Here is a 23,885-nt window from a genome sequence, read left to right as displayed (position 1 = left end):
AAGATTGCTACTAGATCAACCTCAGTCCTTTCTCTTTCAACAGAAAAGAGACCCAGCCTGTCGACCATTTCCTGACATGTAACCCACATATTTCTGGTATCTTTCTCTTTACTCTCTGCAGAACCTTTATGTCATTTGTATAACATAACAAACAGAATTGCATGAAATCCTCAATAATGTGGTCATATTGCTTAAGGAGCATTTCTGCCTTTGTCTCTCAAACTCTTGCAGAAATCTCTAATCTGTAAATGGGATTATCAAATGTGTATGTACTACCATAAAGAGTTATGTACAGTTCTTCTAATGGCCATGGTATATGGAAAGAATCTACAAATCCTGAACATAACATGTGCTGTTGAGCCCAAATCAGATCATCATCAACATAAACCTCCTTCAATAAATACTCACTCAGAAATCTCCTAGAATCTAATAAATGTCCAAGAAGCTTAAATTTATGAAATAAACATATTTGAGAAATTGCCAAAGATAATATGATATGTAGAAAACCAAATCAGTAAGATCCCAAAGGGAGGTTTTCTTAAACTCAAGTTATATGCAATCAAATGTTACAAAGTGTCTGTTCCATTTCACCTCAAATATTGATGACATAAATTCAGTTTTGAACGTATTTTAAAATTCTACAATTTGAATCGATGAGGTAGACAGATGTTTCTATGCTGCGTAAGCAATAGCAATTATACAGTCTGTATTATTCACCTCCCAATTCATGGGATAATCAGCAACAAAAGACAGTAGATATTAAAAGATTGTCAGCATACTTTGTTGTTCTTCAGGCATTGGAACTCATCTGTGATATACTTCTGTGCCCTTCTGATTGCAATCCTAATTTCCTGGTAGAAACATTATTTGGAAATGGATGTTTGTGAGAACTATATCTATTCTTCCTCAGTCAATATGTCTATAATCCCAGCATGCCTCTATTTAGACATATGTAGTAAACTTATAAATGCCTACAAACAATGTTTCTAATTTTACTGCAATAATTTTCCCTTTCCCACATACACTGTAGTATAAAGAAAGGGCCTATTCCACACTGAAATGTTTGCTATGTTGCATTTTGTGCTCCCACTTGTTACGGATGGATTTCAGTCAATGAACGTTTCTCTAGGACAGACCAATTCCCTTTGAAATAGCAACTGAGAATTGAAAATGATTCATGTGGAATTTTCAATACTGTGTTATTACAATGTTTACATAACTTAGTTATGTTTATTACTTATTTACTTATTATCTGAATGTCCACTTCAGGTATTTAACCATACCCTTTGGAATGCAAGAAGATAAAACATTCCAGCCTGAGAGCCCTCACCAAGGATAAGCAGCTTTGTTGCTTCCCACACTAAACTTGACTGGGTCCTGGTTCATTCCATTTCTTCTAGATCTTTTCACCTCTGCTTTATGACATCAAGTTCTTCCGCATGCCTTATTGTTCTTTGTTGATTCCAGACGCGCGTTTCTGAGTTGGAGCTTAGTCTAAGTATTAACACTAATGTTTCAGTCTAAAGTCTGAACTTCTTTCCAGATCCCTGATTGCATTATCTTCTGTAAATAGAGCAGGAGATACATTTATGGGCTAATTTGTTATTGAATTTGAGTGTGCAGTAAAGATTAAAAAACTATGATAATTGATATGACTGCATTTAGCTTAACTATTCTGCCATTGTAGGGAACACAGCACAAGTCTTTTATATTTCGGCTGATATGGGTCTCCATTCTGATTCCTGAAGAGAAGCAATTTTGATGGCTGCCATATTGATACAGGTCATAATAAATTATTCAAAACTTAGCAATATTTTACTTTTCCTTTAGTTCAAGTTGGCCCGTTAGTACGCAATGTGCTTTTTCCTTAAAATAGTTTAATAGAAGGACTGGTTTAGTTAAAATATACTACAACTGAATTAGCTTAATAGGTATTAATTTGGCATTTATTGTATCAATCTAGTAAGATCCATTGTTTTAAAACGAAACCCCATTTTGATTAGGACATCATTATTCAATAATATGTCAGCTATAAAATTAGCATAACTTCCATCAGTAAGATCTGAAATATCTTAAACTGCTGTATTCAACTATAGACCACATGAGAGATTGCAGAATTTGCTATACCATTTCTGCATTACCTCTTTTCCTATATATTCTTCACTTTTCCTCTATATTCTGATCACCTCACTTCAATGTCCATTCTGGAAAAAAAGAAGGTGACAGCATGCTTGAATCCACTTTCAGAGTGTAAATATGAAGTTTTGAACAGATAGAAAATGATTGATTAATTTCTGTAAAGGAAACTAACTGCTTTTTTAAATCAATTAAATCTGCCAGAGAAAGCATAGGCTTAATGGAGAAGTGATGCCTGAAAATAGGAATTAGTGCATTTTATTTTTCAAGTGAAATACAGAAAAACTATTTTGCTGTTTTGATTCAAATGGCATACTTATCTATCTAAAGCTTACACAGAGCTGGATAATTCCTAATCTGAAAATTGTGCGGAAAAAAACCTAAATCATATATCTTATTGTGGTTTGTATAATCAGGTACCAGCTTATTTTATGGTGGCAATCAGTTTAAAGTTGGAAAAGAGTCTAATTGAGGTTTAGTAAGAGTCTGTATTTTCATATTAAAGAAAGCAAACTTTTTTTTAAGACCATTCAAATTAACAGGTTGAATTAAAACTATCTGTAAATCTTTAACAGTAGCTTTATTGATTCAGACTCCAATAAACTAGTTAGCTTGATGTGTTTAAAGCATGCATTACCTTTGTAATTGCATACCTAGATCTTGCATCTTTATCCTGGATGTCACAGAGGAGAGCAAGCGAAGAGAAAGGTTCATGGTTTTTATTTGCAAAGCTGTACCAGGTCATTCCCAGTTTGTGTTGGGATTCCGACAAGATTCAATTCCGACAATCATTAATACTCCTGTGCTTTATCTCCCAAAGGGCATCACAGCAATGGAGAGAGGGCAAAGGGGTAAACCAGCTTAAAATCCAAAACAGCCACTGGAAATGTTTCTTCAATGAGCTTTTTGGTCTCGATTGTGCCAATATGAAACTTTACATACCCTTTGAATTGGCACACTGACAAATTAACTTAATATCTTAGCTAAAAGGCAGTATACATTTGTTTTAAATCAGCATTATTTTAACATTAGAAAAGCTTTTCTTGATGATTTATAATGAACTTAAAATTTTGGGTTCAAATCTGAATTATTTCTCTCTCAATAAAGAATGCTTCTTGTCTTAAAATCATAATAATTGCTCACTGGCATTTCGACAATATTTTACTCTTTTACTGTCACCATTCGCAACCTATCTGGCTAGTGATATAATGATAATGTCTCGTAATGACTAGTAATCTGGAGATCCAGGCTAATATTCTAGGGAGAAAAGTTCAAACTTCACCACAACAGTTGATGAAATTTAAATTCAATTAAAAATCTGGAAAATTGGTCATGATGACCATGAAACTATCATTGACTAGCGTAATAGCCCATCTGGTTCACTAAAACTAATTAGGGAAGGAAATCTGCCATTCTTTTCTGGTCTGGCCTACTTATGACTCCAGATCCACAGCAAAGTAGTTGACTCTGAACTTACTCTGGTATGGCTTCGGAAGCCACTCAGTCCAAGGGAAATTCAGGTTGGAAAACAAAAGCTGGGCTTACCAGCAAAACTCACATCTCCTGAAAGAGGTAAGAACTCAGACAAGAATGGGATGCTTGTGATCTTTACAGTTTTATTTGTTCAGGAAGTATAATGCTTAGATTTCTGCAATCGGAAGCTAAAAATATACCTTGTTAAATTCTAGACTGGGAAGCACGGATTGATAGTCATGGAAGAGTTTTTTATGTGGATCACGTAAACCGTACAACAACATGGCAGCGACCTACAGCAGCTGCTACACTTGATGGTTTGCGCCGTTCTAGCTCCATCCAACAAATGGAACAACTGAACCGAAGGTATGTGATACTTTCAATAGAGAATGTTCTCTACCCATTTAATTTGGAGATAGATCTATGCAATATTTTAAGAGTGATAAAATGATAGAAAGGCATTCATTATTGCTGTAAGGCTTCTTCAAATATTAATTGTTCCTCTAATGGAGAAACTGTGTTTGGCTGTTGCTTTTTCCACTGAGAGAAAGGACGAGTGTAATCAGTAACATTTTCTGAGTGCTCTAGTGGTAAATAGTTTTTTATTCACAACTCAGTTGTATGTACAGGAATAATGAACTCTACACCCACAGATTACCAATTAACACTTTTAAACAAAAGGTTTAGACACTTGTCACAGGAAGAGCAAAAATATAGTCCATATATATTATATAAATTGTTATACAAATTATATATTATTTGGTTTCTATAGATCAATAAAACCTGCATTGCACAGAGTCCTGAGTTTGCAGCCAAATGCCACCTGCTCACTTTCACTGGTGAGCTGGAGAAATCAAGGGAGCAGAATTGGATTCCAGATTTGTCAGCATCTGGCAGTCAAACCAAATGTAAATACTCAGAGACAAGAGATGGATCAAGGCTACATGTGAACAGGAGGCAGGACATAATTGACCTGGATTATGAGTACTAATTAAACAGTGGTTTACTGTTCAGGATTATCAGCTTTAACGTCTCAATGAAAACATTATTTCGGAATTGACTTTATGCGGAAGCTGTATGTCCGTGGCAACTTGGTATTCACATAGGGGTAAAATTTCTGCTGGAATTCTCCTCACCACTTCCTTTGGCTTTGGCTGTCCTCTGGGATTTCTCATGGAAGTTACAACGTATGGTCAGATGAACAGCTGTGAAAGGTTCAGCACATATTCTCTGCAAGCAGATACAAGTGAAACCTGAGTTGGTGAAATAAAACATTACCTTGATGTGATCAGAGAAACAGGAAGGCCTGTAAATTGTATATACAGTATTAAATTTGAGTGCAACGTATTGACACTGCTCTCTTCAAATCATCATACATTTTTTAAAAGCATGATGAAATTGTGCAACTGTATTCCTCATTTCTTTCATGAGACCAGACAGAAAGTTTGTAAGAGAACGATGCTCAATTCTCGGTGCTTCACTGCATTACAGCTAGCTGCAAAGATGCCACTAACTCCAAAAAAACTCTGCATTTTCTTTGTTCATTTTATTTGTTTATGTAGGCATCACTGGCAAGGGTAGCATTCACTGTCTATACTTAATTGTCCTTGAGATGATAATGAATCATTACAGCCCCTATGATGTTAAAAAGGGAGATGCAGGATTTTGACCCAATGACACTGAAGGAAAGATGATATCATTCTAAGTCAGATGGGCTTCATTAACTGGGCCAGCATTTATTACCTACTACTGGATTAGTGGTGCTGGAAGAGCACAGCAGTTCAGGCAGCATCCAACAAGCAGCGAAATCAACGTTTCGGGCAAAAGCCCTTCATCAGGAATAAATTTATAATCCTGATGAAGGGCTTTTGCCCGAAACGTTGATTTCGCTGCTCGTTGGATGCTGCCTGAACTGCTGTGCTCTTCCAGCACCACTAATCCAGTATTTGATTTTCAGCATCTGCAGTCATTGTTTTTACCTCAGCATTTATTACCCACCACACTGTCCTTGGGAAAGTGGGTATCTTCTTTAACTGTTGAAATTCACTTGCTGCAATAACACCCATAATGCTGTTAGGGTGTGAGCTCCAGGATTTTGACCCAGTGGCACTGAAAGAACAGTAATACATTACCAAGTCCAGATAGGGACTGGCTTGGAGAGGAACTTGCAGGTGATGGTGTTCCCAGGTATCTGTTGCCTTTATCCTTCTAGATGGAAGTAGTTGAAGGCTTGGAAGATGCAGTCTAAAGAGCTTATACAGTACATTTTATAGATGGTACACAATGCTGCTCCTGATCGTCGGTGATAGAGGGATTGTATGTTTTTGGATGTGGTTCCATTCAATGGGCTGCTTTGTCATGGATGGTGTCAAACTTCATGTGTGTTGTTGGGGCTGCACTCATCCAGGCAAGTGGGGAGTATTCCATCACGTTCTGACTCGTGTATTTGTGGACAGGCTTTGGGGAGTTAGAAGATGAGTTACTCACTGCAGGATTTCTAGCCTCAGCCTGCTCTTGTACTGGTACTTGTGTGTCATGAATATTACTTGCCACTTATCAGCTAAGTCCAGAGTGATGGTGGTCTTGCTTCAGAAGGCTGTGAAAGGGAGCAACATGCTTCAATGAAATCTGGAGCCTCCTGAGGCATTAGTGCTCCAATGTGCTGAGAAAGTTAACCCACTGCCTGTCAATCCTCTATTGGGTATATTACCTGCTTCAAGCTGGGTGAGTTCACATTAATACCTGCAGAATCTCACTAAGGAAAGCATTGGGCTCACTGAACCTATAGACAGAGAAAAACAGCTTGTTTGAGAGTTTTGGTAACGGATGACATGGGGTGAAAGACAAGGTATCAGATGATGCTGTTGAGGTGGAAATAAGTGGGCTTAATGATAGGTTGTTAATGTGTTTGGAAGCTCATCTTGGGGTCAGAAATAATACCAACATTTCAAATGTTCTGGTTCAACCTCAGTGTGACCAAGGAGTGGGATAGAGCTGGTCAATGGAAACTGGAAGAGGAAAGGGCTACTAGTTTTATACATGTCAAAATCCCAGGGTACTTGAGAGTCCAATACAACTTTCCTTATGTGCAATCTCTGAATGAAGAAGGCAGAGGACAAAAGAAATCTGAAAATAAAGAACATTTCCCAGCTGATGGCACCATGGCTCCTCAATGCCTTTGATATTTCTGTTTGGAAATAGAGCTTTGTTGCAGGAACTGATGCAATAAGTCCCATCCTGGTTCCATCTAGTGATTATAGGATTAGAACTGAATTTAAAATAATTAGAGAAACTCATATGGGTCCTGAAATAACATCACAGTAATCATAGTACCACTCTATGACTAGTTTCTATATAAGGTAGCATGTTCTCTCTGGTGGCAGTTCAAAAATGAAAGTAAAACATGAAGGGAATTTCTGAAAGTTGTGAACATGCTACATTATCATTGTATCCTTGTGAAAGAAAACATCATTATCTCAATCTTTGATAGCTGGGATGAGAGTGCTATCCTATGTTGAGAGGCTGAGTGAATTAGTCTGTTTTCTCTGGCATTTTTAACGTGATCATGTTAACTCAAGCAGGTTTCTGAAAAAACGTGGCAGAGTGGACACTGAGAGATTGTTTTCACTGGCCAGGCAATTTAAATCATGGGAGAACAGTCTCAAGACAAGGAATTGATCATTTAGGACTGAAACAAGAAGATATTTCTTTACGCATATGTTTGTGAACTTTTGGAGTTCATTACCCAAAGAGCTGTGGATTCACCATTATTGAATGTATTTGGGTTGCGATAAATCTCTCAAGTATCAAGACATATGGAGAGCAGGCAGGAAAGTGGTGGTGAAGCTGAAAATGAGATAAAGTCATATTGATGACGGAGCAGCCTCACTGAATAGTATGGTCTACTCCTGCTGCTATCTACTGTGTGTTTGTGGATCATGCTTTTAAATGAACTGGCCGGCGGGCCATACTTTATGTGTAAATGCAAATTATAGGGTGGGTCTTGCAGCAAACAACAGGGCGCAGCCAACTTTGCTCCTCCCAGCATACGTACACCCTCACCACAAGCCACAGACTTATTTGAATCACAAAGTTAAGGCAACTATATTTAGTCAAATTTAAGGCAAATATAACAGTCTTTCAATCAAAAAATGAAAGATTTTTGTAAGAAGGACAGCATTATTCCATTCATCACAGCTCTCTCAGAGGGGGTTGGTTAGCCCAGTTGGCCGAATGGCTGGTTTGCGATGCACACTGACGTCAATAATATGGTTCAATTTCCATACCAGCTGAGATTACTTTGCAGGAATCATCTTCTCAACTTCTCTCCTTGCCTGAGGTATGGTGACCATAAGGTTAAATCACCATCAGTTGTCTCTCTCTCTAATGAGAAAGCAGCCAGATGGTCTGGTAACACTATGGTGACTTTACCTTAGCGTCTATATACTGGTTTCTCCCCCACTGCACACAGTAACAATTTGTGCATTATCAAATGTGGATTTTCCATTATTACCATAAAGGTCTGCAAATCAGAGACAGTGCATATCCACTTTCTTCTGGCTGATGCAACCTTTTAGCAGACATAGCTTTTCAAATGTAGATGAAAGTCAGAAAATTATGTGGAATCTTAAATCCCATGTCTGCTCCTGTTCCTTAATCAGTGAATTGACAAACTGAAATCAAGTGTTTCAATGGAAATGATAATTCACTGTAAACGTTTCAGTATAAATTGGCCTTTAATGCCTCAGAATATCCCTTTGGAAATTGTAGGTGACTTGAATGCCAAGTGTCCAAATTTGCGCAGGTTAGGTGAATTGGCCATGTTAAATTACCCATAGTGTTAGGTGAAGGGGTAAATGTAGGGGAATGGGTCTGGGTGGGTTGCTCTTTGGAGGGTCGGCGTGGACTTGTTGGGCCGAAAGGCCTGTTTCCACACTGTTAAAAAAAAGTGAACTGCTGGCTAGGTGTGGATGGTTGCCATTTTGAATTGTCATCAGTGTCTTAATACAAAGAATGGAGTGTGAGTTAAACTCCTGCAAATCTTTGCAACACATGCATAATGCCTGTTTGATCCTTTGCACCTGGTTACAAGTTACCAGAAACTTAAATATGCATTTGTGAAGTGAAAAATGAAGGCTGAATCCCAACACAAGTAGAGTATGTCGTTGTTGACTTATATATTGAGTTCATACAAAAGAAAAAAAATGACAATTAGGGCCAGGAAAATGGGGTGGTCTTATATGCTGGTTTGACATATACACTCCAATTTATTGTAAACACTGCTATGCTGCAGAAGTTGAGCAACAAAGAACATCAATAACTCAGTTAAATACACCGATATGATACTGTCACTGGGATTAACTTCTCTGGTAAAAACATTTCACCAAGGAAATCTGGGGTAGCTATGACCTCGTATGTAAGGTGAACCTTCTCACATTTTAGCTTCAGATGAAGTCATTGACTATTAGTTTCATACATGACTGTTATGTAATATAAAATAACGTAAGTATAGAAGCGTTAAATGTGAAAAAGTAAAGACAGGCATGATTATTATTATTATTTGAAACCCATTGTGTAGAATTAGTTAACAAGTAAATTATTGATCAAATCTAAAATTATTGTTGGCAAAATTGGATAATGAATGTTTAATGGATTCATATCCTGTTTCTTTATCTGTTATTTTAATAATGAATATAGTTCAAACCAGTTAAAGCATCCACTAAAATCGAAACTTAATTTCATACACACCCGTTAAACATTGTTTTCCTTAATACCATCATCAGTAATTTTTGAGCTTTTACCAATGGGCTTCAGTTATTTTATAACAAAGCTGGTTTAAGGGGATTGACCTTGCTACTAATCAAGGATTCTTAAAGACATTCTTCCTGATGGAGTTATATTGTAGTAGATTAAGAGATGCAGAGCAGGGTTTACTACATGATAAAAACAATCTCTAATTCAGTATTTCCACTGCAAATGAAATGATACCAAAATTGCAAACACAACTGCAATCAATAACTATATGGCAGGGTCATCCCGATGTCAAACAGCAAATGTTTTTTCTAATACTTCAGAGAAATATTTGATATACAAAGTATTAGCTAAATAGAATTAAGTTTATGCAATTAATCAATGTAATCAGAAGCACAACTTTAACAATAACCTCAAATTAAAGTATTGTCCAAGATGCTCTAGCCAATTTGGTTGTGATTAAATATATGACTTTGCATGTGGGAAGTTTTTTTCCCAAGCTGAGAGACTTTGCAAAACTGTACGTGGTGTCTTCTGTGTTCTAATTAATCACAAAGCACTTGGCTTCTCATATTTTCCACTCTCCACTTCCTGTATTCAACTGCAGAACATTATTTAGAATTTGTGGAATTTCTCTCTTCTCAGTGGAATTCCACTCCAAAATTCATTAATCTCTATTGTGGAAACTTCAATTAACCCAAACAATAAAATATGTTTCTCCATCCCATGATTTCTGCTTTGAATTACCTACAGAATGTAAAGATTATTAATGATTATCTTCATCTCTGTGTATTGTAACTGATCCAAACTGCTTTTTATACTCTTTCCCTCAAAATTCCTTAGGAGATTAGTACATAATTTCCAGACTGTAAATGCACAAGTAAAGCTGGCATGCTCTGTCCTTTGGAACCTACCCAGATGGCTTTCTGAGGTTGAGTGGTCCTGAACAAATTCTAAATTATTCATTTACTTACATAAAATTCAACTTTTAATAGTTTAAATAGATAAGTCTCTCAAAGTCCAGTTGTGAATAATTAAATATGCCTCTAACTGTGGTGATCATAGTAAAACATCAAATTACCTAAATTAGTAAATAAAACACTTCTCATTAACATTTCCAATTAACCTACTGATCGAGCAAAATCTGAAATAACAGCTTGTAAATAATGTTTCTCTCAAAGCACTTTGTATTCATATTTATATGTGGAGAAGCAATGGTCTCATGGTAGTGTTGCTCGACTAATAATCCAGAAACCCATGGAATGCTATGGGGACCAAGGCATTTGGTGGAATCTGAATTCAATTTTTTAAAATGGACTTAAAAATCTAATGATAATCATGGAGTAATAATGATTTTTTATTTAAAAACCCACTTGGTTTCACTCATGTCCCTTAGGGAAGGAAATCTGCTGTCTTTCCCTTGTCTATATTATGTGGAACTCCAGACCCACAGCAATGTGATTGTCTCTTAACAGTCTTTTGAAATGGTCTAGCCAGCCACTCTGTTGTATCAATCACAAGTCTTAGGTCAATCCAAATTCTTTCCTTTTTAGAGATTTGTAGTTTATACAACTACAAAACAAACTTAGCTCTATTGGGCCTACTAAGTCCTCTTTATCCATATCTGGGGATAATTGCCACAATTGGGAGAGCTGTCTCAGAGACTAGTCATGCAACAGCCTGACATAGAGTCATAACCATGTAATTATATCTTACACACGTTGTCCCAGATGCCACTATCGTCATCACTGGAAATGTTCTGTCTTACAGGCAGAAGAGTCCTAGCAGACCTGTCAGCAAACCTACATCTAGAACCTCAACCTAAGCTACAAATCTTCTCAAAACCCGCAAATTCCAGCTTAATTGCAGCATAAGGGATCAATGATCAAAGGTCCTATTGATAAAGCTAACCTAGATTTTAACTCAGTTTTAACCTAGATGATAAATCAGTGACAGCAAAAATATATGAACAAAGAAGGGAAGTGCATACATTAGAATGTCTCACCCTCACTTTACACATTGTAAATAAGAGATCTGGACTTCCTTCCACTTCTTATCATTCCTTCGACTACCTGATCCCATTCTGCATATCAGATATAATCCAGCTTTTTGATTTACATGTTGATATTAGAAATATTAATCACACAGTGTACTGTTATATCAGGAACTGTCATTTTGAAACATATCCAGGGCTGTCTTATCGAAAAGTATGAATAAACTTATAGTGGTAACTAAGCTGAATAGTTCAGTAATAGGTCAATTATATCTTTCATTGGTAAGAATTTTACAGATGTTTATGTCTTCAACAGATTAAATTGGTATTCTGGATTTCAGTGATGATACAATAGAGTAACTTCATCAATACTACATTGCCTCCAGGGAGTTATACTGAGAGGGATCAGGAAATAAAGTTTACCCTTTGTAGCTCTATGTTTAGTTGATATTCCTTTCAAACACAATTAATGAATTTTCCATAGTTGACACATTAAGTGTTCTGGGATATTATATATAATAGTGGAACTCACTCTAACTGTGGTTTACAGACTGATCCTTCATCGGGGTGGGATAGAATTGTTTGAGAGGAACTGGGGCAAGAACCAGATCAGACTATTGGGTTTGAAATTACATGAATTATTACTCCAGTGTGATGTCAAATTGGACATAAAGAGTGGTTCTTGAGTATTGATGGTACCTTAAACATGTTTTATACATAATTCTCTAAACCCTGGAATTCTGTCCCTAAACCTTTCTGCCTTTCCACATTTCTCTTCTTCTTTGAGACTGTCTTCAAATCTTGCTCTTCAACCAAACCTTTGGTACCTGACTCAATATCTTCATGAATATTTTGATGCCAAATTTTGTTTGAAATATTTTCTACAAAGCACCTTGGGATGTTTTGCTATGTAAACTATAATGTCTAAACGTGAGCTGCTTTGAGTGTTTGACACTCATGTCTTTGCTCACACACATTTAAAAATCACAGTTGCAAGTGAAATGTTTTAATGTTGCTGCAGACTACACACTAAGGTACTTACAGCAGGGATAGAGGTCACAAGATTGTCAGTACAGTGAGCAGCAATTTTATTTCTGCAAACATTCATCTTTTCATTAAAAAACATGTACTTTTATTTGCATTTCAAATATTATAAATTATCATTCATTAACAGAACTATAGGTTAATTCTAGTCAGTTTCACTTTCATAAGTCTCTGCACATGCACTGCACACACAGTCTTTAAATCATGCATGTATCCACATGATACATTTTGTTATGGACCAGGTCAGACCCACCTCAAAATGTTTAAAGAAGGTAGCCTGGACCCTAACTTTTTAATTTAAAAGTAGATGTGAAGGACCATGTTCCAGATGCTACACAACTGCTATTGTTAACTACTTGATGTTAAGGAAAACACAATTTACTTAAATGCTATTGTTACAATGCAAAGAAAAGAAAGAGGAATTTGGAATAACTTAACTATTTGAAAACCCAACCGAATAACAGATACGGTACCTGTTACTAATTGACTGTTCCAACATAATAACATTACATAAGTACACCCCTTGGCACAAAGGCAAATTCAGACATAGATTCTCATGCAGTTCTCCAATCCAGAAGGAAATGACATCAAGAGAGATTTCAGTGAAAGTAGCAGCTAGGAATCGTTCACTGAAGCCCCCAACTCTTCTGAGACCCCAAACTGCTTCTGATGTTACTGAAAAACATCAAAACCCAGAAATCTGGATGTGTGAGAAGTAGCCACACCCATTGAGACTGCAAAAAAAATACTCAAGATGTTTACTTAAGCCATCTTCAATAGCCAGTTCTTCACCTCTACTTTTACAACCTACCTTCAAAAAAACCCAGGAGCAAATAACCTTTGTAAAGTGACAGCATTGTCACTATAAAGACATTGTCATTCCCCATTTGTCCAGTGTCTGCTCAGTCCTAAGCTTACTTGTTCATACTTGAGGAGAAAGTGAGGACTGCAGATGCTGGAGATCAGAGCTGAAAATGTGTTGCTGGAAAAGCGCAGCAGGTCAGGCAGCATCCAAGGAGCAGGAGAATCGACGTTTCGGGCATGAGCCCTTCTTCAGGAATGAGGAATGCGGAACTGTCATTTTGAAACATATCCAGGGCTGTCTTATCAAAAAGTATGAACAAACTTATAGTGGTAACTAAGCTGAATAGTTCAGTAATAGGTCAATTATATCTTTCATTGGTAAGAAATAAACATCTGTAAAATTTCTTACCAATGACAGATATAATTGACCTATTACTGAACTATTCAGCTTAGTTACCACTATAAGTTTGTTCATACTTTTCGATAAGACAGTCCTGGATATGTTTCAAAATGACAGTTCCTCATTCCTCATTCCTGAAGAAGGGCTCATGCCCGAAACATCGATTCTCCTGCTCCTTGTTCATACTTGAGACTTGCTTCAACTGAGATAAGTGAATTCTGCTCAACGCCTAATATCTGGAACTCCACATCAGGATGGCATGGTAGCTCAGTGGTTAGCACTGCTCCTCACAGCGCCATGGACCTGAGTTTGTTTGTCACTTTGGGTGACTGTTTATGTGGAGTTTGCACATTCTCCCCCATGTCTGCATGGGCATCCCCCCCACAATCCAAAGATGTGCAAGTCAGGTGGTAGGTGCGTTAGTCAGATGTAAATATAGGGTAGGGGAATGAGTCTGGGTGGGTTGTTTGTTGGAGGGTTGGTGTGGACTTGTTGGGATCAAGGGCCTGTTTCCATTCTGTAGGGAATTTAACCTAATCTATTTTCTATAGCCCCACCATACTTCCAAGGGTTTCATTTTTGTGTCACCAACTTGACTCATTTGGTACAGATGTGTGAAGTTCATGATATTGCACATCGGTGTTTATCTGACACACACTCACTTTGTGCTCTCCTTCTGTAGTTTTCATTCTAACAGTTACAATCCATTCACCTTTATACCTGATGATGCTAACTTGTGTAAAGTTGCTTGTCAAAATCATCAGTTGACATCTCTTTGGCATTCATCTTGATAAACCTGCTGTGCTTCTTTCAAGGGAAACACTTATATGGGAAATGATTTAGCTTCTTGCAGTTGGAACACTTTCCCCATGTTAGATTTGTGTCCTTTCTTTTGTGTGATGTCCTCCATAATATTTACATCCTTTTTCTTGCCTTGATTTTTCTGCAAAGATGTAGCTTCCTTTTGCCCAAGTCATTGTTCGCATTTGGCCTAGAACTTCTCTTACAATAATGCAAAACCTCAACCATTCTGCCTTAAATATGTTTTAGCTCATGATTGACAATTTCAGACATTCTTTACATATTGATGCCTTTTTGAAAGTTATTTTTTCCTTTCTCCCATTTATGCTCCCATGGTAGGATCTCTTATACTTTGAATTGTTCAAAAGCATAAGATTCAGCTAGATCTGTCAATGCCACTACACATTGATCAATAAACGTATTCTCCTTTTGAATTCTGATGTTGAAAACATACTGTTCATAACTAACTTTAACATGGGATTCAATGTGTGTATTCAAAGCCTGCATAAATATTTCCTGTCTTGCTTTTCTGCTGCCAGTGAGGTCTGGGCTGCAAGACAGCTTGTGACATTCTTTCTCCAGCACTAATAGAGGTTACTGCCCTGACTTGCTCCATTTTCATTTTAATTAGTTCAGTAGCTACTTCATCATTTTGCCAAAGATGGTGGAAGACACTCCAATTCTGACTCATATCTCCTTCCATTTCTATAGCAGCAGGGAGTGTGAAATGCACACGCATTTTTATGCACATAGTAATTCAAAATTGCAACCTGTTTTGTTACTTCGTTGCAGTTTCTTATAGTAGCTAGCTCTCTTGCAGCTGTGAAAATCTACACATTTTTGGCTGCACCAGCCCTGACACCATGTTTTCGGTGAACAGTTTTAATTGCTGCCACTGATGGCATACAAAGGTACTTACAGTAGAGATAGAGGTCACATGACTACAGCAAGCATACCAGTACATGAAGTATAATGGTATTTATCTAATCAGTTAGCATCTATAAACTGTGGTCTGCTGATCTATGCAAGAATTGGAAGGTTAATCCAGAGCCAGATATTTTCTTTTTTTTATTCCTGAATGTTACTGGCAAAGCCAACATTTGTTGCTCATCCCTAATTGCCATTGGGCAGATGGTGAGAGTGTCTTTTTGAACCACTGCAATTTGGCTCATGAGGGTACAACCACAATAGGCAGAAAGTTCCCTGGTTTTGATCCAGTGATTGCGAAGGAATAATGATATATTTTTCTAGTCCTGATAGTGTGAAATTTGGAGGGACATTGCCATTGCCCTTTTAGGTGGTAGCTGTTGTGAGTTTGGAGGATGCTGTCTAAAAAGCCTTGGTAAATTGATGCAGTGCATCTAGTAAATGGTACACTGCTGCTTCAACTGTGCATCTGAGGTGGAGGGAGTGAATATTTGATGGTGTTAGATGGGGTGCCAGTCAGGCAAACTGCTTTGTCTTGGATGGTGTCAAGTTCATCAAAACAAATGGAGAGTGTGTCATCACACTCCTGACTTGTACCTTGTCCTTTGTGGACAGGCTTTGAGGATCATGCAGGGGACATCAGTAAGCTGAGATGGATCATCCACTTAGCACTTCTGACTGAAGATGGTTGCAAATACTTCATCTTATCTTTTGCACTGATGTGCATGGCTCCCCCAGCATTGTGTATTGGGATAATCCTCTTCGGTTGTTTGTTTAATTGTGAAATGTCATTCATAACTGGTGGGCAATCAGGTCTGCAGAATTTTAATCCAATTCCTTGGTTATGACATTGCTTAGCTGAGTCTACCATATGCATGTTCTGCTGTTTGGCATGAATGTAGCCTTCAGCTGTAAACAAGATTCTGTCTATCTGAAACTGGCAAGTTCAATATAAAGGCATTCTCATACAGCATGCCACAAAATGGCAGGGACTGAGTCCAAACAATGAATTGTTAGAATGATCTGAAGAAAGCTTTGAAGAGATGAAGAAGTCCCTGGTAGAGAGAAGGGAATTTAGAGAAAGTGTAATCCCGTTGCTGTTATGCAATGTTTAGTAATGAATTCAAAAGATAAAATGTTTTTTTTATTTCAAAAATATACTTTATTCATAAAATAATTTGATGATCTGTACAGTTGGTCATACCATACACACGTAAACATTTACATACAGAGATCAGAATTTATCATTTTTATATACAGGTCTGTACATTTATCAATCATATGTCCATATATTTAGCTGAGGCATCAGCAGAGCTCAAATGACTGTGTGGGCCCCTGTTCTTCTTAGGCAGGCAGATGTTACACAGTGGTCTTTCCCCACTGTGTCTTGGCGGCAGCTGCCCCAACACGTAGTCCCTCAACACGTAGTCCTGGACCTTGGAATGTGCCAGTCTACAACACTCAGTCGGGGTCAACTCCTTCAGCTGAAAGATCAACAGGTTTCGGACCGCCCAGAGCATCCTTCACCGAGTTGATGATCCTCCAGGCACAGTTGATGTTCGTCTCGGTGTGCGTCCTGGGGAACAGGCCGTAGAGCACGGATTCCCGCGTCATGGCGCGAGCCTCGACAAACACCACTGCATTCCTCTCCAGACTTCTTCTGCATAAGCACATTCCAGAAGGAGGTGTGTGACAGTCTCATTTCCCCCCCGCCCCCCCGCAGCCACTTCAAGGGCAGTGTGTGGTGCGGCTGAGAGTCAAGGCATGCATAAAGGATCTCACAGGCAGAGCCCTTCTCACCACCAGCCAAGCCATGTCTTGGTGCTTGTTGGAAAGTTCTGGCGATGAGGCATTCTGCCAAATGGCTTTGACAGTCCGCTCAGGGAACCGCTCGACAGGATCCGCCCTCTCCTTTTCCCGAAGGGTCTCAAGGACACTATGTGCTGACCACTTCCTGATGGACTTGTGGTCAAAGGTGATTTTCTTCATAAACTTCTCCACAAAGGACAGGTGATACGGAACGGTCCAACTACTCGGAGCGTTCCGCGACAGTGAGGCCAGGCCCATCCTTCGCAATACCGGGGACAGGTAGAACCTCAGTACGTAATGACACTTGGTGTTTGCGTACCGGGGATCCACACACAGCTTAATGCAGCCACACACAAAGGTGGCCATCAGGGTGAGGGTGGCATTGGGTGTATTTTCTCCCCCGTTGCCCAGATCTTTGTACAGTGAGTCCCTTCGGACCTGGTCCATCTTTGACCTCCATATAAATTGGAAGATGGTCCGGGTGACTGCAGAGGCACAGATTCTGGGAATAGGCCAGACCTGTGCCACGTATAACAGCAATGACAGTGTCTCACACCTGATGACCAGGTTTTTTCCCGCAATGGAGAGCAACCGTAGCTTCCATCTGCCCAGATTCTGCCTCACTTTGCTGATACGGTCATCCCAAGACTTGGCACATGCCCCAGCCCCCCCCGAACCAAATACCCAGCACCTTCAGGTGGTCGGTCCTGACGGTGAACGGGATCGAGGATTGGTTGGCCCAGTTCCCGAAGAACATGACCTTGCTCTTGCCTCAGTTTACCTTGGCCCCTGAGGCCCGTTCAAACTGGTCACATATGCACATGAGTCTGTGTACAGACAGCAGATCCTAGCAGAAAACAGCAACATCATCCATGTACAGGGAGGCCTTAACCTGCAGGCCCCCGCTGCCAGGAATAGTCACCCCTCAGGCTCACATCCTTCCTGATGGACTTGGCAAATGGCTCTATACAGCACACAAACAAGGCAGGAGAAAGATGGCAGCCCTGCCTGACTCCAGATCTGACTGGGAAGCTATCTGATTCCCACCCATTGATTGAGACTGCACTGACAATGTTGTTGCAGAGCAGTCTGATCCAATTGCAGATTCCCTCCCCAAAGCCCATTTTGGAGACAACATCTCTCATATACTGTGTGATATCCTGTCAAAGGCTTTCTCCTGATCCAGACTGATGTCCAACTCTCTGTCATGCACGTAGGCGATCGTATCCCTGAGGAGTGCGAGACTCTCAGCGATCTTCCTGCCCAGTACAGTACAGGTTTGGTCGGGGTAAATCACCGACCCCAGAGCAGACCTGACCTGGTTGGCGATTACCTTTGACAGAATTTTGTAATCCACATTCAACAGTGAGATTGGTCTCCAATTTTTGAGTTCCTCCCCCTCTGCCTTCTGCTTGTAGATGAAGGTGATGATGCCTTTCCTCATGGATTCACTCATGGTACCTGCCTGAAGCATACTGACATATACCTCCAGCAGGTCCTGGCCAATCAAGTCCCACAGAGTAGAATAGAGCTTGACTGGTAAGCCATCACTTCCGGGAGTTTTATTCTTTTCGAAGGACTCTAGGGCCTTGGTCAGCTCGTCCAGAGATAGCGGCTGGTCCAGCCTCTCCTGCAGTCTGTCGTCTAAGACCTCCATGATAGAGGACAGGAATGACTGGGAGGCCATGCTGTCGGTTGGCTTCGCGTCATACAGACTTGCAAAGAAGGATTTGCTGATCCTCATGACGTCAGCCTGAGATGACGTTACCGAGCCATCTTCTCCCTTCAGGCCGCTGAGCACCGACCTCTCTTTGTGCACCTTCTGGAAGAAGAAACGTGAGCATGTCTCGTCCTGCTCCACCGAGCGGACCCTGGACCAGAAGATTATCTTGGAGGCCTCCGAGGCAAAGAGCGAGGCTTGCTGGCCCTTCACCTCCTTGAGGTCCTCCATGACATCGACCCCCATCGTCTCCAGCAGGAGCAGGTTCTGCATACTTTCCTGGCACTGGGACAGTTTTCCCCACCTCTCTCTCGCCTCCTGAACACCTTTGAGAATGAAGAACCTCCTGATGTTCCCTTTTACTGTTTCCCACCAATCTGCTGGAGACTCAAAGAGGGGCTTCACAGTTCTCCAACCTGCGTAGTCTAGTCCCCCTTGAGCTCCTCAATGTCTTCCAGGGTCAACAGCTTTGTGTTCAGCTTCTACGTTCCCTTACCAGCCCGCTGCTCGTCCTGTAGGTGACAGTCGGCCAGCAGGAGGCAGTGGTCAGAGAAGAACACTGGCTTGACGTCGGTGGGTCTGACCGAGATTGTTCGGGACACAAACAGGTAATCTATCCTTGAGCGGATAGACCCGTCTGCCCGTGACCAGGTGTATCTACGCTGCGCTCCGTCTGCAGGGGTGCTGAAGACGTCGTGCAGCTTGGCATCTTTTACCGTGTCCATCAGGGCTCTGGACGTAGCGTCCAGTTTACTGGCCCCCCCTGCCAGATCGTCCATCTGCATCAATGATACAGTTGAAGTCTCCAGCCAGACTGACTGGCCTGGACATAGCCAGAACTGAAAATGTATTGCTGGAAAAGCGCAGCAGGTCAGGCAGCATCCAAGGAACAGGAGAATTGACATTTCGGGCATAAGCCCTTCCTCAGGAATCCTAAAGAAGGGCTTATGCCTGAAACGTCGATTCTCCTGTTCCTTGGATGCTGCCTGACCTGCTGCGCTTTTCCAGCAACACATTTTTCAGCTCTGATCCCCAGCATCTGCAGTCCTCATTTCCTCCTGGACATAGCCAGCAACAGTGGAAGCTGCTGCAGGACGGCCGACCGTTTGCCCTTACCCACTGGGGCATACACAGTGGTCAGTCCCAGGGGAGCATTCCTGTACATGACGTCGGTGACAAGGGGCCACCCGACCACCCGACCGACCACCCACACCACCCCTCCTCTCCCCCCCCTCCTCCTCCCCCTCCTCCTCCCCCCCCTCCTCCTCCCCCCCCTCCTCCTCCCCCCCCTCCTCCTCCCCCCCCTCTCCCCCCCCTCCTCCTCCCCCCTCCTCCCTCCTCCTCCTCCTCCCTCCCCCACCCCCCCTCCACCTCCACCCCCACCCCCACCCCTCCTCCACCTCCACCCCCCCCTCCTCCCCCCCCTCCTCCCCCCCTAACATCGGGGAAGGTGAAGCTGCCCCCCCGCAACAGGATACCCAGGCCGGTGATAAAATGTTGAGAATGTGGAGCATGTTTAAGGCCTGCCTGCACTGTATTGAGAGCAGGAGAAATAAATAAGGCAATGATTGGAGATATACATTTCAATGATGGTTACTCTTTCAGGTCACAAGTGTTGTCTATGATTTATGATATCGTGGCAATGATTTAACTCATCCCAATCTGTTACGGCAATGACACTTCTGACATTCTCTTCTTCTGACTCCAAGTTATAAGACATAACTCAGTAAGATATTTTATATTTCAATAATCCCATTCTCTCTCTGATTTGATAACAGGTATCAGAACATCCAGCGGACAATTGCAACAGACAGGTCAGAAGATGAAGCTACTGCAGAAATCTTACAACCAAATACAGGTTTGTATAAATATCAAACATATATTTGTTAAAGTAACGTTAGCCTCAGAAACCATTCACATGTGCGAATCCAAACATAACATCCAGATACTCTGTTCCCTCTGGAATAATTATTATGGTTAATGTATCCTAGAAACATTAGTTGGATTCTCAACAAGACCTTGTGCTGTGACTCTTGTGATCCCTCATTTGATCATTTAATGTAATTAACCGTGCTTTTCACTATGTTTTCCCAAAGCTTCATGCCATATAAATGAGCCATGATCATGTGAAGAACCCAGCAAAGTATATCAATTCCTAAAAGTCAGTGTTAGTTCAGAAAGGAAAAGAGTACTCCTGTAGGCTTGGAAACAGAATGGACAAAAAGATGAAAGTAATCACAGGGGAAATGTGAGCTGCTTGTTTCTTTTAGTAATTCGTGTGGGGTAGTGTACATACTGACAGGCCTGGAACAGCAGCAGTTGGAATCAATCATTTGCAACCTAGAGTCATTGCAGATGTTTCAGAACTGTTTTATATCCTGTAACATATCATAGAATCCCTACAGTGTGGAAGCAGGCCTTTTGGCCCATCAAGTGCACACTGAGCCTCTGAAGAGCATCCCACCCAGACCTCCCCCACTCCTCCTCCATCATTGCAATCCTACATTTCCCATGTCTAATTCACCTAGCCTGCACATCCCTGAACACTATGAGCAATTTAGCATGGCCAGTCTACCTAACCTGCACATCTTTGGACTGTGGGAGGAAACCAGAGCACCCAGAGGAAACCCATGCAGACACGGGAAGAATATATAAACTCCACACAGTCGCCCAAGTATAAAATCAAACCTTGGTCCCTAATGCTGTGAGGCAGCATTGCTAACTTCTATATTACCTTTTTCCTTAGGGATTTTGTTTTCAATATTCCACCCAGACCCCCATCCTCTCGTTTTCCATGGCTAATTCACCCAGCCTGCATATCCCTTGACAATTTAGTAAGGCCAATCCACCTAAACTGTACATCTTTGGACTGTGGGAGCAAACCCACACAGACACAGGGATAACTTACAAACTCCACACAAACAGTTACCCAAGCCTGGAATTGAACCCAGGTCCCTTGTACTGTGAGGCAGCAGTGCTAACCACTGTGCCACTATGCCACCCAGATATAAGCTTGCATTCCCTGACCAGGAAAAAAACCTAGGCCATGGCTGTCAGAACATCATATCCTAGTCACTAGACCACCAGGGAAGGTCAAATGATTAATAGTTTTGAATGTTGATTACTACAAAAGTGCGAGATACGAACAGCAGAAAACCTGTCTACTGAAACGTTAAATTCTAATGGGTTCATGCATATACTTGAGGGAATTAGTGGTCGAAACATAACACTGAGTTGACATTTGGAACAAGTGCTAAACCCAGTACATGTTTGATCTGGCGCAGTTTGAATTGTTTTCAGTACATTTATATTTTTGACTTTTCCATAAACACAACCTGTTTGGAAAGCCTCCATTGTATTTTGTTTATTTGTTCATTCATTCAAATGTTTTGAATTTGCTGGAGGGGCCCGTGTTTATTGCTCATCCTTTGTAGCTTTGAGAAAGAGGCAGTGAGCTGGCTTCTTGAAACACTATGGTCCATGGGGAGTAGGTCCTCCCACAACAAGGTTAAGGAAAGAATTCCTATGACAACAAAGAATGCTGATACATTTACAAGATATGTTGTTGTGTAACCTGGAATGGAACTTGCTACCCTTGTCCTTCTAGGTGGTAAAGGACATGAGTTTGGAAAATGTATTTGAAGAAGCTTTAGTGACAAGTGTATATTATGGATGCAATGCGTGCTGCATCTGTGTGCTGGAGGTGGAGTGAGTGAATGTTCAAGATGGTGGATGGGGTGCTGATCAAGCAGTTGCTTTGTCCTGCATTTTGTTGAGCTTCTTGTGAGATATACTCATCTAATCATGTAGAGAGTATTCCATCACATTCCTGAATTGTGACTTGAAGGTGAAAGACAGGCTTCCGATAGTCATCATGTGACTCACATCCCACAGGCTTCTCAGCCTTTGACCCACTTCTTTAGCCAAGTATTTATGTGGCTGCTTCAGATAAGTTTCTAGTCAATGGCAATTCTCAGGATGTTGATCAGAAACAAAAACCGAACTTAATGGAAAAGCTCAGCAGGACTGACAGCATCTGTGAAGAGAAATCAGAGTTAATGTTTCTAGTCCAGTGACTCTTCCCCAGAACTAGGTTTCATTCTGAGGAAGGGTCACCAGACCCAAAATGTTAACTTTGATTTCCACTCATAGATGCTGCCAGACTTTCTGAGCTCTTCCAGCAACTTCTGTTTTTGTTTCTGATTTACAACATCAACAGCTCTTTCAATTTTTACGCAGGATGTTGATGGTGGGGAGTCAGTGATGATAATAGTAATGAATGTCACTGATGTAGTAAGACTCACTCTTGTTGGAAATGGTCATTGCCTGGAATTTGTGTGGTGTAAGTGTTACTTTTCACGTATCAGCTCAAGCCTGGAAGTTACTGAAATTGTGCACCCTGCTTCATTATCTGAGATAATCTGAGGAACTGCAAGTGGGATTGAAGAATGTGAAGTCGTCAGCAAACATCCTCACTTCTGACCATAATGATGCGGTCTCTTTGCTGATCTTGCTAATGTTGATCTTGCCTAGCGCATGCCCTGTGCAATGTAATCAGTATGCCTCTGCCAAGTTTATTTTTACAAACTTTGATCTGTACATCCCTGCTTACTATGATTTGCCTGTGCTGCTCATAAATGAGGTTTTTCACTGTACTTCAGTACACATGACAATCAATCAATTGAATGGAACCACTAATGTGGTGGAAGGTTGAACTCAAACAGACTCTGTTCAGATGAAGTAAACAGTGACAGATTTCTCGTGTACTAATTGTGAATCATTGACCAATTCTGCAACCAAAATGGCATGTATGAAAGTGGAGAGTGTGGTGCTGGAAAAGCACAGCCAGTCAGGCAGCATCCAAGGAGCAGGAGAATCGATGTTTCAGGCATAAGGCCTTCATCAGGGCATAAACCATTCCTGATGAAGGGCTTATGCCCAAAATGTCGATTCTCATGCTCCCCGGATGCTGCCTGACTGGCTGTGCTTTTCCAGCATCACATTCATGACACTGATCTCCAGCACCT

General features: G+C 40.7%; 1 protein-coding gene across 8 annotated transcripts in view; it reads left to right on the top strand.

Annotated features, from left to right (window-relative positions):
• Nucleotides 1-23,885, top strand: part of LOC140480604 (E3 ubiquitin-protein ligase HECW1-like) — a 467,461-nt gene that overhangs the window by 293,192 nt on the left and 150,384 nt on the right. For all 8 annotated transcript variants that reach the window (XM_072575690.1, XM_072575692.1, XM_072575685.1 and 5 more), the window contains 2 exons: nt 3,825-3,975; nt 20,637-20,716. In XM_072575690.1, the coding sequence (XP_072431791.1) occupies nt 3,825-3,975; nt 20,637-20,716 (231 nt within the window). The remainder of the gene's footprint in view (nt 1-3,824; nt 3,976-20,636; nt 20,717-23,885) is intronic.

This window comes from Chiloscyllium punctatum, chromosome 8 (assembly GCF_047496795.1).
Source record: "Chiloscyllium punctatum isolate Juve2018m chromosome 8, sChiPun1.3, whole genome shotgun sequence".
NCBI classification, from domain to species: domain Eukaryota; kingdom Metazoa; phylum Chordata; class Chondrichthyes; order Orectolobiformes; family Hemiscylliidae; genus Chiloscyllium; species Chiloscyllium punctatum.
This window is presented reverse-complemented; position numbering and strand designations above follow the sequence as displayed.